Source organism: Antennarius striatus, chromosome 4 (assembly GCF_040054535.1).
Source record: "Antennarius striatus isolate MH-2024 chromosome 4, ASM4005453v1, whole genome shotgun sequence".
Lineage (NCBI taxonomy): Eukaryota > Metazoa > Chordata > Actinopteri > Lophiiformes > Antennariidae > Antennarius > Antennarius striatus.
In genome coordinates, this window is record NC_090779.1 from 24854010 (window position 1) to 24869593 (window position 15584).

General features: G+C 45.1%; 1 protein-coding gene across 1 annotated transcript; it reads left to right on the forward strand.

Annotated features, from left to right (window-relative positions):
* Positions 1 to 1824: 1824 nt before the first annotated feature.
* On the forward strand, positions 1825 to 15584 carry acanb (aggrecan b). The gene is made up of 20 exons (XM_068313742.1): positions 1825 to 1879; positions 5398 to 5476; positions 5948 to 6331; positions 6499 to 6673; positions 6784 to 6911; positions 6990 to 7283; positions 7405 to 7647; positions 8425 to 8599; positions 8758 to 8885; positions 8990 to 9286; positions 9371 to 9460; positions 9930 to 10004; positions 10114 to 10221; positions 10340 to 11635; positions 11723 to 11836; positions 11940 to 12098; positions 12258 to 12340; positions 12420 to 12564; positions 12842 to 13024; positions 13513 to 15584. Exons 2-20 carry the CDS (start codon positions 5404 to 5406, stop codon positions 13602 to 13604), a joined length of 4242 nt encoding a protein of 1413 aa, XP_068169843.1. The 5' UTR covers positions 1825 to 1879; positions 5398 to 5403; the 3' UTR covers positions 13605 to 15584.

The window sequence follows — 15584 nt, forward strand, 5'->3', positions numbered from 1 at the left end:
AAAAAAAAAAAAAAAAAAAAAGGAGGAAGAAACTGACTCACCTGACCTCCTGTAGCTGCCCCCGCCCTCTGCAGGTCACACAACCTCCTTGTGTGTGTGTGTGTGTGTGTCGCCGCCCGGAGGTCGTGACCCCAGGTGGGGGTTGTGAAGCGTTACCAGCCGGCCCCAGCGGGACGTCCTGGCGTCGCTTCAGAGTCACCCCTCATTCCCCCGGGATTCTGGAACAACAGCCTCGTATCAGTTATTCCATGTGGAACGTAAACCCGACTGGGCGTTAGCGCTGAGTCAGCACCGTGTCATTTCTTCCCTCTCATTGGTCGTTCATTGTGTGTGAGGATGAATAACGGCTGCGACGCAGACGGTGGAAAGCGGTCATAATATTCCTCTGTTGGGGTCACGCCTGTGAAGTAAATGATTTGTGGTTGTTGGGGTGGGGTGGCGGGGGGGGGGGGGTTTCCATGTGTCACCAGCATCATTTGAATTCAACAGCCTCCCCTTCTGACACGCGTGGCGACACAGGAAGAAACACGTGACACGCGCAAACACTCCCCAGGTATATTAAAAAAAAAAAAAAAAAAAAGCAACGCAAACCTGTAAAACACACGTTTAAAAGCGGCCTGGAAGAAAAATGTTGGCGCACAGCAACGGCTGTTTGACATGAGCGATGGCGAGCAAACCCCACCACGCTATTTCAAACATCAGGTCTGCAAATAAGCAGGAATTCAAAGCCAATCAGGCGTTAAGACGCGTCCCTTTGAAGCTAAAGGCGCTAGCCGTGCGTCAGCGAGCACACAGCCAGCATTTACACCCCTGAATAGAGACGCACGCCGACCCCCGACCTCAGGACAACATTAGCATGTTTGACTTTTAAGTACAGAAATATATGGACTCCAGCGTTTCAGGGGATTAATCAGCTGCTACAAACACACATCATCACACATCAACAGTGATTTATCATTAGACAGACGGACACTTTCTTTTTTTTGGTTCAATCTCACTCAGGATGGAATAATCCCAACAATGAAAGTGGAAAATAATCCAGTTTTAATGATGGAATTGTTTTATGAACCAAACAAACAGGTTTAAATTCCCTGGCTCCGCCCCGCTCGTTCAAACTGTCCACGACAGAGAATCCAACGCACCTCTGTTTGTCCAATGACCCCCCCAAAGGGAACCCAGGGAGGGGTCCAAACGACAAAGAAGGTCCCCGACCCCCAATAGTGACAGGAGGGAGTTCTAGCCTGATAAAATGCTACATTTACAAAAAATATTTCATTAGTGTGTAAATATAATTTTGACCTCTTTTTTTTTTCAGCAATTATGATTAAAAAATATGAATATAAAATTTTATTTGATTTATGCAAATCATCTCCAGCTTTAACTCTGGGGGCGTCTGGGGGCGTCTTCGGGTCACGACCCCCGACTTCCTGAACACCTAATGAACAGAAGGTCACATTTCTGGTCAAATGCTGCAACAAGGTTTTCCTTTTAATTCATACATTTCATCACATTAATATAATAAATAAATCAATAAATAAAAACCTATTTGTTTGTCTGAATATCTCAAATTTCGGTGCGATAATAAGTAGATTATTTATTCTGTTTAATAAAGAAAGGCAGGTCTACAAGATTTTGTGCTTCATATTCAGGGCTGGTTGTATGACCTCACCCACTGGCTTCTCTCTCTCTCTCTCTCTCTCTCTCTCTCTCTCTCTCTCTCTCTCTCTCTCTCTCTCTCTCTCTCTCTCTCTCTCTCTCTCTCTCTCTCTCTCTCATCTAAATGAGTGCTGGAGTTTGAATAAAGCTTCTTTCTGCTCTGCGACACAGGCAGGAGCACGAGGCCCCTGGATCTGGCGCTGGGAGCTTTGGAGCATCAACGGTAGGTTCTCCAACCCGCCGCCGGGGTCCGAACCCAGGAACACCGCCACGGCTTCAGGGCTCTGACCCCATCTGGGCTCAGGTGTTCTGTTTGTCGCTGTGACTTCTGGGAAGTCGTTTTTTTACGTGGAGGGACTTGTGATGGTGAGAGTTTGATTGTGATTCCAGGCGTTAAAGGAACCTCTGTGACTGAATTGTAGTTTAAACTTCATGCTGTCGTCTCCATGGTGATTTAAAACTTATCAGGTCGGTTAAACGCGAATAATGGGTCGCAGAATTTCTGCGTGGGAGATGGAGATTCACCAAATTTAACGACACCCAGATGGATGGATGGATGTAGATAGATAGATAGATAGATAGATAGATAGATAGATAGATAGATAGATAGATAGATAGATAGATAGATAGATAGATAGATAGATAGATAGATAGATAGATAGTGAGAAGTAATTTGTTCTAATTCTCTATAAACTTTTTTATTATAATTTAAGTCGTGTCAAGATTGTCGTCCCGTTGCCGTGGTAACGCCAGACTGTGCGGGTGGCATGCAGTGAATTTTAATTTTCAGATGTCCCAGTTAAAAAAAAAAACAGCCGACAGTGTCTTCAGGCAGAGTTAACACCTCTCATCCCGTTTGACATGTGACCTTTAACCTTTACCTAATGGGTGCGTTTGATCGCGGGGCGCTGAAGGACGCGTCCCGGTGCCGCGGCGGGACGTTTTCCTCTGCTGTCCGACACACAACGTTGTGTGTTCTATACCGGCCCGTCAGGCGTGTTCCTGCCGCCGCCCTCAGCATCAATGTCAACTCTGTTCTGCCTGGAGGTGCAGTGGGAGGCGGCGGCGGCGGCGGCGGGGCTCCCCCCCGTTTGCCCGTCTTGTGTTTACCTTGGCGAGGTCGCACCCGCAAAGCCCGGCCCCTGACCGCGGCTGGAACAGACCGGGGCCTTATTACCCTCCACCTCAGTTGGGAGCGGAACATACCACAGCGGCCGAACAGGGGTGCAGCAGCCACCCCACCGCCTGAATAGAGGCTCTGTGGAGGGGGGGGGGGGTGACCTGGCCTGACATGCTTCCTCACAAACGCACACGATGAAGAGGCCACAGTGTAAATGATGCATTTAAAGAGAGGCCAAGAGCTGCTCACTGATTGGACGAGAGGAGGTGGAGGTTTTGGTGTTGGCATCTCCAGTTAAAGTACGATTGATCGGCTGCATTCATCGTCGGACGACCACCTCGACTGCGACGTACGGCGCCGTAGATGAACGTACATCACAGGCAGATTTATAAAACGTTAACTTTATATATTAATTTGTTTTCCGTAACTCAACACAGAACAAAGTCCTTCCCTCAAACCTGAACCAAAGGGGTTTTATTGCCTGAATCACAAACCTGAGTCAGAGACTATGAGACATTCTTCCCCGACTTCTGCTGTGTTCCATGAACGCATCATGACATAAATCTTATCGACAACCACAAAGCAGTTGAGATGACTTTTCCATGATGCAAGTATTAAAAAAAAACTTGTCTATAAATCTAATTCTTTGAAGGGTGTGGTCGCAAACATACGACACCAGCAGTGAGGTGAGGGCTGGACCACCAGAGGTCAGAGAAAAGATTTTCAGACGCCGTCTTCTTTGAATAAACCGGTTTGATGTGGAGTCAGACTTAAATTGCCAACAGTCTCAGAAGTCGACTGAATGGCTTTTAGTCCTAATACTAATCTGTATTCATCAGGAGAAGGAGAAGTTCATGCGAGGTCGTTTGAGGTCGGTTAAAACTCACCAATGTGCCATTAAAGTCAGGAGAGGCTGACTTTAAGCCAGGAAAGTTGGGAATGTCAACGTAAAATGAGTTGCAACACGTCATGGTGAGACTTTCCATCACGGACTGATGATAGAAGAACGATTGTGTGATTCCCTCTGTCTGTTTGTGCCATTACCTGAGCCAAAATTCACTGTCAGACAAATCCTAGACAGAAAGGCAAATATTTGTGCTTCTGTACGCTCTGGATATGTGAAACTGAGCAAGCTAACGACTGAGAGAGGCCGTGGCGGCTCCGTAGATCGGCCACTGTAAATGCTTTGTGAGTGTGGGCTTCAGGTTTATTGGTTGTTAATGTCGTTTTGTTGTCGGTTGAAATGAGCTGGGGCGCTCGCTGCAGCCTCTTCTGGGGCTTGTAAACGCACAACAATGAGGATTCAGTTGTGGAAATGACGTGGTGGAAAGTCAAGCCCTCAAATGAACAGTAACTTAAACTCATGCTGATGTTTGGGTGATGGTTGAAAGAAAAGATCAAGTACAAATTAAAATTCTTTCGTTATCTCTTCATCTCTGTGCTAATGGAAAGTTGTGTGAGAAGTTTTGTTCCTGGAGTTGGAGCAAACAAAGGTTTAGCTTCATTTTCATGTTTGTGCACCACAAAGATGGTGCACAGGCTGTAATGCATGAAGAAACCTCTGCGTTTCCTTTGGAATCCCTGAGCTTCTGCAGAATTATATTAGGCTGTATGAACTGTTTATTTTATGTTTGCTTATTTACATATATTAAAACATGCTAATACTAATTTGCATGGAAATTAGTATTATTATTATTATTATTATTGGGAAACAACTGCATTAAAACTGTTAAAGACATGCATCATGTTAGCTTAGCATGTTAGATAGCTAGAATTCTCAAAACCAAGGCCGATGCTAAAGTCAAAAGCTCAGCAGGAAATTGAACTTAAACAGGACTAACCGATTATGGACGACTTTAAAGCGTCATCAAAAGCAGCAGTCACATCATTAGTCGTGCAGAGTGGCGTCAGTGTTGGCGCAAAGGGCATCACTGTTCATCCTCTACGGAAAAAATGGATATGAGCGCCAGATTCCATGAGTCACATTTAAAGATATTGCGGATGTATGTACTTTAGATGACATGCATTTCCTACATACACTGAAAGAAGAGTAAAATTGGCTGTTAAACTTTCTTTTTTCCATCGTTTTCTGCAACTGAAAACGCTTTGAATGAATCGCGGCCCTCCCTTTCAGCCTGGATTTGTTTGAGTACTACAGACATTTCCTGTGGGACACAGAGGAGCTTTCATTCCTCGGTGGGCATGTACGCTATTTGAAAATGATACCAGAGACGCTTGACGTGCTGTTTCCATTTTAGCTAAACGGGGCTGACGTAATGACCAGAAGCTCTGAGTATCCTGGATAACACGGAATATGAATGTAAGCATACAGCAGTTAGGAAAAAAACACTCTGGCATTCAAGGGCGGAGGAAAAGATAATAAGCCCGTCATTCATTCAAAAACTTATTTAACTGTTTGTTCAACAAGCACTTCTAGTAAAGACGTTTACATCGCTTCACATTCCCTCAATATGTTCCTGTTTGTCCTGCAATTCTACTGATTTTACCCAGAGTGTGATCAGGATGGAAACATCCGACCTCCTTTCAGCAGCTTCTGTCCATTAATGATGTCTTCAAACAACCATTGACACCATCTTGCCCCCCTCCTGGGTGTTTTTCAGGTAACGATGACCCCCCTGCTTCTGCTGTGTTTGTCCTTGCCCCTCATTTCGGCAACGGTATCGTTTGAAGATCATGAAGGTGAGCGTTCGAATTGAACTGTCGGATTCATTTTTACATGTTTGGTTTTCTTTTTGTCTTTACTTTACCTGACAACAGGTGATTAATATCGTTAATATCACATTATTTAAAGCTCTTTGTTGGTCTAATTATTTTTTCTTGCATCATTTATTATCTGATCGGAACTTAAACGATGCTAACAAACATACATGTATTCTATTTTATTATTTGCTTTTTGGATTTTTACTTTTCTGACATCTCATTGGCTCCCACATGTTCTATGCTGTCCTGAAATTCAATTGGCTATTCTTCCAATTTCTGTAAAGAAGGTTATCACAATGAACCGTGTGAATATTTTTATTGAACGCTCATATTGACAACAAAAGCATGGTTCCTCTGGTTCTTTTATCTGATCAGGGATAAAATATTCTCAGTCGTCCAGCTAATAGGTCAAAATTCTAACATATTAACCACGGTTTTTGTTTTTCCTAGAATTAGATGGGACGTTACGCGTTAGCATCCCTTTGGAGATGCCTCTCCGCCCCCTGCTGGGCAGCAAGGTGGTGGTGCCATGCTACTTCCAGGACAACACAGTCAACGACCCCGGTGCCCCGACCATCGCCCCGCTCTCCCACCGCATCAAATGGACCTACGTCACCAAGGAGAAAGTAACCACCATCCTGGTGGCGTCAGAGGGGAAAATTCAAGTGGAGATGGAGTATCTGGACAGAGTGACAATGATCAACTACCCACTGGTGCCGACTGACGCCTCCATAGAGATAACAGAGCTGAGGTCCAAGGATTCTGGCACCTACCGCTGCGAGGTGATGCACGGCATTGAGGACAACTACGACTCCGTGGAAATCCAGGTTCAAGGTACATCGCAGATACAGCAAAGTAGCCACTACAATTCCTCAAAACACAGACATCACACGGCACCACCTCAACAAAGACCAGCCTCAAGTTACAGGCAACACAAATGTTCAAGAAAGACTGCCAAAATTCAGATTCAGTCAGTTTCTTACACTTTCCATACCTCACAGGTATCGTGTTCCATTACCGAGCCATCACCACCCGCTACACCCTGACTTTTGAGAAAGCCAAAGCAGCCTGTATCCTGAACAGCGCCACCATCGCCACTCCTGCACAGCTCCAGGCTGCTTATGATGATGGATACCACCAATGTGACGCTGGATGGCTCTCAGACCAGACTGTTAGGTAGTGTTCAACCATCCAAGCTAGTCTGCTTATCCTGGTCACAAAGAACCAGATGCAATTAGAAAAGACTATGTTCATCTTCTGACTCACATCTGTATGGATCTCCCAAGGTACCCAATCCAGGAGCCTCGGGAGCCTTGCTATGGAGACAAGGAGGACTTTCCTGGGGTGAGAACCTACGGTGTCAGAGATGTCAATGAGACCTACGACGTCTATTGCTTCGCTGAGAAGATGTCAGGTACGCCCCGATGAAAAGTCTCTCCTGTATAGTCGACTGTGGACCATCATGTCACTGTGTTATAACCTCTCCTTCCAGGAAGAGTCTTCTACTCCATGTCTGTGGAGAAGTTTTCCTTCTACGAAGCAGGAGACCAGTGTACCAAACTTGGTGCTCGGCTCGCCACTACTGGGGAGCTTTACCTGGCGTGGAAGGCGGGAATGGATGTGTGTAACGCTGGCTGGCTGGCGGACAGGAGTGTGCGTTACCCCATCAACATCGCGAGGCCCCAGTGTGGAGGGGGGCTCCTAGGAGTCAGAACCGTCTACCTGTTCCCCAACCAGACCGGATACCCCTACCCAGACTCTCGCTACGATGCTATCTGCTTCCAAGGTAAAGCCCTTCCCTTATATTGGATTTTAGATTCGGTATCATAAACATTTGACTGATCTCAATCAATAACATCTTAAAATTGTCAGTTTTATGAATCACCTACAATCTTTATCTCCTTTAGATGGTGAAGACGAAGGCGCCGTGCCCATGAAGACCACCCCTTTCCCGGACATCATCCGCATTACACCGGCTCCCGGGGTGTACCCAACCCTTACCCCTCCACCTGAGGGTGAGGAGATCGTGGGTGGAGAAATCGACACCCTTTTCCCATCGCCCATCCCACCCAGTGTGACGGATAGATATGCCAAAGTGACCCCTGTGGTCCTTGAAACGGGCCTGATTGATGCTGAAATGGGTCCTACAGGTAAGATGGGTTGGATGTACCCGACAAACAAGTCATTTTGAGTGCACAGAATTAAAAAAAATCTTTTACTAGATTGGATGAAAAGTCAGAGAATTCATTTGTTATGCCGAGCAACACAAATCTATAGAGATGCATGGTATTGGATTTTTCCTCACAAAAGCAGTAAAACATGACTTTAGCTGGCATGTTACAAGAGGTAACCTCAACAAATTCCACAAATCTGTGTCACTCGACAAGTATACCTCATTACGAGTTACATTGTTCTTGAATATATCTCAGTTTTCAAAAAATTACTTACACAGAAAAATAAAATTTTGTTTTATGACTTTAAAAAGACTTTTATTTTATTATTCATTCATACATAAAGTGTGTGCGATGTACGGTAAACATCGCCAAATTGTATTTGTAAATTTAGATTTTTTTTCAGTACTATATTAAAAAAAATTAAATGTAGTTGTTTGTAAGTTTAAATAGATTCGTTTTAGCCAAATATCATTGAAAATTCATTCATTAATTAAAGGACAGGACAGAACTGGGAATGGTTATTTCAGGTTTAGCCTGAGACTATTTAACTTACATTGTTTCCTTGAACCGATTAACAACGTAGGGTGAATTATATTTGTACTTTAACAGAAAATAATAAATATATGCAAAAAATTCAAACCCTCATCAATACCCTATAAATTACCATATAATGAAGGAATTACATCGAACAGAAACACTGTGACTTACCCTCAGTCTGTCTTGTTGTGCCTTCGTCTTCCTCTGGTTTCCAAGGTGTGGTGTTCCACTACCGACCCATCACTGGCCGGTACACTCTGACCTTTCTGGAGGCTCAAGAGGCCTGCCAGAGTATCGGAGCCATCATCGCCAGCCCCCGGCAGCTGCAGGCTGCCTTTGAGAAAGGCTACCACCAATGTGATGCTGGTTGGCTGTGTGACCAGACTGTCAGGTGACATGGAGACACATGTAGAGATATCCCCGTAGACACAATATGTTTCTTGTTTTTGGTCAATTTGCTGCTGTAATGTTTGAAACTGACCTAATCTTCAGAATTTGCAGAGGTAGCAAGCCTTAATCTCCCAAACCAACACCATCTTTCCTGCTCAGGTATCCGATTGTCCACCCCAGAGACAACTGTGCTGGAAACCTGCCCCTCCTCCCTGGAGTCAGATCTTATGGCCTGAGACCAGCTAGCGAAACTTATGACGTATTCTGTTATGTGGAATATCTGCAAGGTGAGGAGCTCCCCCACACATTGATAATGGAGTTATTAGACAGATTATATATCTACCTGTTGGAACTCCTTTGAATGGTGGTCAATGCTTCATAATCCTCTCAGGTGAGGTCTTCTTCACCAGTGACTACGACAGCTTCTCCTATGATGAGGCGGTGCAGCACTGCCAGAAACTCAACACCACCCTTGCCACCACCGGCCAGCTGTACGCCGCCTGGAATCAAGGGCTTGACAAATGCCGTCCAGGTTGGTTGATGGACCGCAGCGTCCGCTACCCCATCACGACCCCGAGGTCCCACTGTGGAGGCGGTCAGGTTGGGGTCCACATCATCTACGCCTTCCCCAACCAGACAGGATTTCCTGACGAACATTCACGCTATGACGCCTACTGTTTTAGGAAAGGTAGGAAAAAGTTGTTACCTTTAAATCTGTCAATTCACTGGCATAAATAATAAGTAAAGGAAGTATGTGATGCTGTGGTTTCAGCTGAAATTGAAACGGTTGTGAATGTCACCATCGTGACGGAAGACGTCATCAAGAAGACGATGGTCACAACTGATCAAGCTGCTCCTGAAGGTAAAACAGCTGCATGAATCTGGTCTCCAGCGTATGAATTATGCCGCAATATACTGTATGTAGGGTTTACACGAATATTTGCCTCCATTAACCTCAACTCAACATTGACTATTGATTACCAGCTAGGGGCGTTTGTACACAGGAAGTGCTGGTTGACAGAGAGGACATGGAAAGATTTTAAAACTGAAGACTCATTTAAAACTGGAGCTGAACCAAATATTGATTCAGCTGTAGCAGTAACACCTACATGCTGATATGACATTTAATAAAACTTCATTAAAAGATGAACACTTTAAAGTTTCTACCATATCAACACCCAAAGAAGACTCTAAAATGAAATGTCGGTATTGGTTAGTCTAAATAATTAGCTAAAGGTCAAGAAAAATATTGGAAATAGCAGCACCAGGTTTGGCAAATCTGTGTAATTATTGTCTTTCGAGTGATATTTATTGCTTCTTTTTTGTCTCAGCTGGAATTGAAACCATCGTGACAGAGGATGTAATCAATAAGACCACAGTCACAGTGGATCAATTCGCTCCTACAGGTAAGACCAACACATCAAGGATAGTTTCCTAAATCATTGTTGCCCCCGGTTCTTGTGGTTGAAATATTTCAAGCGTCCTAGTTTGGTTTTCTTTGCTCGGTTGTTTCAGTTAGGACGACTGTGACCTACACGGAACCTGATACCAGCATAGACATTTCTCTACTGGAGGAGCTTATCAATAAGACAACCACCTCAACCGACGGAGCTGTTCCTTCCGGTGAGACATTTGGATTGAAGACATTGACGTGTCCACAATGCTATTCTTCAACTGATGCTACGTTTAAGTGCTGTGGGACATAACAAAGATCTGACCAGCTGTTCTCTGCTTCCCCTAGTGCAACCCATTGTACCACCACTCCCTGATGAAGTGTCAGGCTCTGGTTCTGCTGATCATTCAGCCAGCGGGGTGTCTGAGGAGTCCAGGGGGTCCGGGGAGTCCAGCACCTTCAGCGCCAGCGGTGACATCTCTGGGTCGGGACAGGAAGTCACCTTCAGTGGACAAGTCGATGTCTTCTCTGGAGAGGGGTCAGCCTCTGGAGGTCCACAGGAAGGAGAAGGGGGAAGTGCTGTCATCTTCACATCGGGAGAATCGGGTAGTGCCTCTGCATCTGGGGAGGGACTGGACTGGGAGCACTCTGGTTTCGTTGTATCCGGATCAGGTGTTGCCAGTGGAAGTGGGGACATCAGTGGTAGCGGTGGAGACTCTGTGATCATCATGGTGGATGGGAGGTTGGTGGAGGTGTCCAAACCCCAAACCGAACAAGAGTTAGGCCAAGGAGGCACCGATTCTAGTGGGGCTTTCTTGGAATCCGGATCAGGAGATATATCCGGATCAGGCATTGGAGGATTTTCTGGAGATATATCCGGATCAGGCATTGGAGGATTTTCTGGAGATATATCCGGATCAGGCTTTGGAGGATTTTCTGGAGATATATCCGGATCAGGCTTTGGAGGACTTTCTGGAGATATATCCGGATCAGGCTTTGGAGGATTTTCTGGAGATATATCCGGATCGGGCTTTGGAGGATTTTCTGGAGATGTGTCTGGATCAGGCTCTGATGGATTTTCTGGCATCTCCTTTGTTGACCACAGCGGTATTGATCTAACAGTCCAGTCGTCTGGGGAGCAGGAGGTGTCCGGATATCGCCCCTATGGATCAGGGTTCCCCAGTGGCCTTCCAAGTGGGTTTCCCTCTGGCATCTCAGGCAGCGGTTCTGCCTCTGGGGACTCTTTCCATCAGAGCGGTGATGTCATCTACCTAACAGACAGTGACATGATGGAAGTGACTGTACCCCCCCTGATTCACCAACCCGAACAGGGCCGCGGGGTGGTGGAGATGAGCGGAGGAGGAAGTGGATCGGGGATCCCTCAGGAATTCAGCGGCGCTTTGGACCATATCTCAGGAAGTGGAGCCTCTCAGGAAACTGCTGAGCTTTCTGTCGTCCCATCGCCTGAATCTCACGTTACTTACACCGAATACGCTGGCGCTCTTGGGGATGAGGATCCGGAAGCCCGAGCAGGGTTGACGGTGTATGAAGTGACTCCAGACACAGCCTACGACAGCCCAACCACTGCACCATCAGTGTCTTTAGAAACACCTGCCGTCGTGGAGCAGCCGATAGTCGTGGAAGGTATGTGATGTTTGGCGTTCTCCTAGCTGCAGGCCAACGGAAGAGGTGGATCTAATCAACCAGTGTCATCCTTTCTCTCTCATTCAGACTCCACAAACCCGTGTGATCCAAACCCCTGCAGGTCGGGCTCTTGCTCAGTGCAGGGCGAGCTGGCAGTATGTCAGTGTCCTGATGGTTTCACTGGCGTGGACTGCTCAACGCGTGAGTTGCCAAACCACCACGACGAACATGTTTAGATAGATTAGCTTTCATTTTTAACTTGATTTTTAAATGCATGTGTTTTGATGTGCACATTTTGTCGTAGCTGTACAGGGCTGTGCCGAGGGCTGGTTGGAGTTCGGGGGCAGCTGCTACCTCCACTTTGCTGAAAGAGATACCTGGTCCGAGGCAGAGCAGCGTTGTCAGGAAGTCAACGCCCACCTGGTCAGCATCAGCTCCCAGGAGGAGCAACAGTTTGTCAACTGTGAGTAAAATTGTCAACCTCTACATCCTTCATGTCCGTCCCAAACCATGGGGGGTCGGGCAGGATGAACCCTCAGTGCATCCAGGATAAGAGTGATGTATCTTGTTACCCATAACACACACGGTTAAGTTGCGTCATTAACGTCTAGTTGTGTTCTAGCCAACGGTCAGGACTACCAGTGGATTGGACTCAATGACAAAGACGTGCAGAATGAGTTCCGCTGGACAGACGGCAGTCCTTTGGTGAGTCTGACTTGGTAACGGTTCTCTGGAATGTCCGGCTTTGCAACGTCTTGATTGATCCTGTTGGTAACTCGTGCAGACCTTTGAGAACTGGAGGCCCAACCAGCCGGATAACTACTTCAACTCCGGGGAAGACTGTGTGGTGATGATCTGGCATGAGGGTGGCCAGTGGAACGACGTGCCATGTAACTACCACCTTCCCTTCACATGCAAGGCGGGACCCGGTAGGTGTTCTGGATCGTGCCCGAAAAGACGGGATTGTAAGGATTTAGTTTTCATAGTTGGACCATTTGAAATTTGGAGTATACAAAGTTAACTGAAAAGTTAATTGGAAGAGTCCTAATCAAAACGGGGACAATTGGAAAAGTTTGAATCAAAACAGAATCGGTACCCTTGAGCAACTTTGCTTTATTTAAATTAAGCATCTGATAATTTCTGAACTAATAATAAATAAAAAATAAATTGGCAAACTAATAAAAACTGATCTATTCTTGTTTCCAGCCATGTGTGGCCCTCCCCCTGAGGTGGAGAATGGGCGGCCGATGGGCGGCAGCAGAGACCGCTATATCGTCAACTCTATAGTCCGGTACCAGTGCGATGTTGGCTACACGCAGCGCCACCTACCTGTGATACGCTGCATGGCAAACGGACTGTGGGAGGAGCCACAAGTGGAATGTACAGAAGGTGAGACCGCTGACGTATGGATTTAGGAAGCTGACTAAATTAAAATAAAGTAGAACCAGGAGAGGGTTAATAATGACACAAAAATACAATAAACAGAATAATGATAAATAATAATTAATATTTAGGTATATTTTTAATGGATTCTTGTTAAGTTGCGTGTTGCTACCCGACCTCGCCATCAGGTTCAAAGACAGTCTTCAATTCTCATTGGCGTGGGTGTTGAAGACTCAACTGAGGGGTGTCTTTAATGGCTTAAACCCCACCTGAGCACCCTTAATGTTCGATTCCCACCCACTTAAATCACAAACGAGAAGATGAAATGGAGGAACCAAAAGTAACAAAGGGAGATTTACACTCAGAAAACAAACGTCCATTTAGCTTCGCAACTAGACTCTTTAGTTCCACAAGTCACTTCAGGATAACTTACTAGTCTTTTGGCGACTCGTGTTTCCATGATGTCATCAGTATGCTTACCTTTTCTCCCCCAGCCGGCACCAACGGCAGCAGGCTACACAAAAGATCCCTCAGAAGAAGAAGTAAAGGAGCGGGAAGCCAACGGGAACAGAGGAAGCTGCTCTGAGCAGGAATGAAAGGACATACAACAGAGAGCCACAAAGGACCCCTCTTGCAAAGAAGCGTGGACACCAATGCAAATGCCCAACCAAATAGATAACATTCCCTGCCATGTATATACACACATACAAACACACACGAAAGCACATTTAGACAGTAGCAGTGTTACCAATGGTCGTTTTTACCTTTGAGTGTCACTCTGCACCCGTTAGAGGCAGGATTCTATATATTTATACCGTCTAATTTATAGCAGTATTCTCTCAGTGCACAACATGAAACTTTCTCTGATCAGTCAAGACGGCTTAAGTAACACTCGACCGGTGTTTTAAAAGGCTTTAGAGTGACACACAAAGTCCGAAACGGCCCAGTATCTGCTTCCGATCGCAGCTGGATTCTCTGAAGTAAAATATATTGTTCCATAGACTTTTGCTATATTGTAGAGTATTTTTCTAGATCTGTTTTTCTTAGTGTTTTTTTTATTACATCTTACTTTTTATTTTCCACTTTTAGGGTAACACATTTATGTAATTCAGACTGGTGAAACCAACCATTTCTGGAATCGAGCCGAGGACCATGGTTCTCAAAGGTTTTGGTTGTGAGGCGTCCAGACAGGGGGCAGAGGGTTCATGTTCCAAACGCCTGAGGATCATTATTATTTTTAGGTTCTGTTTAATTTGAATTATTAGAATTAAAATCCCAGGTAAAATCAAAGGGGAAAGAACAGAACAGAACACAAACATCTTTTGAAATTGTCCTGTCACAACATCAAGTTTGAGCGTCGGATACGATGACGTAACTGTGTTTGTTCAGTGATAAACATCCAAGTTGGAGACGTGATTAAAGTCGCTGCGTCAGACCTGGATCCAAATAGTCGGCACTTACGCACTTTGGGAGTATTCAGTCACTTCTGTGCTAATCATCTGAATCCATCATTCATTCATTTTCCCAATCGCTCTTCCGCTGTCGCGGGTTACGGGGGTTGCTGGAGCCTATCCCAGTGGACTTACAGGCCTGAGGCGTCAATGTTACAAATAAGAAATATATATAAAAAATGCAAAAAACTAAATAGGAATTAAAACCCAATGACAGGCTTTCTGCCAGAATGAGCCTCCTTGGGGTTGGGGGGAGATGTTCACTTAGTTTTGCGAGTTGGGGGTCGACATTTGTGACCTCTGTTGGCTCCATCTGAGGTGGGAGTCATGCTTTTAGAACGGCCCATTCAGACACGGTGTTAACATCCACCCTGGGGGAGGACGGCCGTCGGATCAAACCAACGTTTGCATCCAATTTATAAATGAAAACTTTTATATTTCGACACGAAACATATTTTACAAATAAAGTTTTGTTGTTTGGCCCTATTGTCACCCAGAACGGATGTTGGTACCGAGTCCGAACGGGTTCAAGGATTCAGTTTTAGCTTGATGATGATTATTGTAAATATCCTCTCTACAGTTCTCTGAACAGCAGGATCTGTCAATAATGATTTGATTAACTCGTCATCCATCTGTTTATCGATTTGCTAGGTTAACTTACAAGTTACTTATCGATTAGGCGTGCTTAGGCGTGACTGACCGACAGCCAGATGAACATAGCACACAGATAGATTTTTACGTTAAAATCTTTTTTTTTTTTTTGCTTGTGATAAATGTGATGGAGTCTGATAAACGGAAACATGATTCTTGAAACTTGAGAAATGGAACAATCTTAAAGAGTGTGAGCTGTGAAAGTAGAAAACTATTAAAAAAATGATGAGAAACAAGAGGTAAAGGAGGAAGATGAGGAAGACACCCAAGCACAAACACACACTGACCACAAAATAGTGTGTTTGTACAAATACATGATATGAATGGAATTAAATTCTATGCTCCACAGGATTGAACTTTAACATTATTTATTGGGTTTTTGAAAAATCAGACTGCAAACCAACATCCTGTTGTAACTTTGTTTAATCCCAAAATCCCGTCCAATAAAACTTGGAATCATCCGT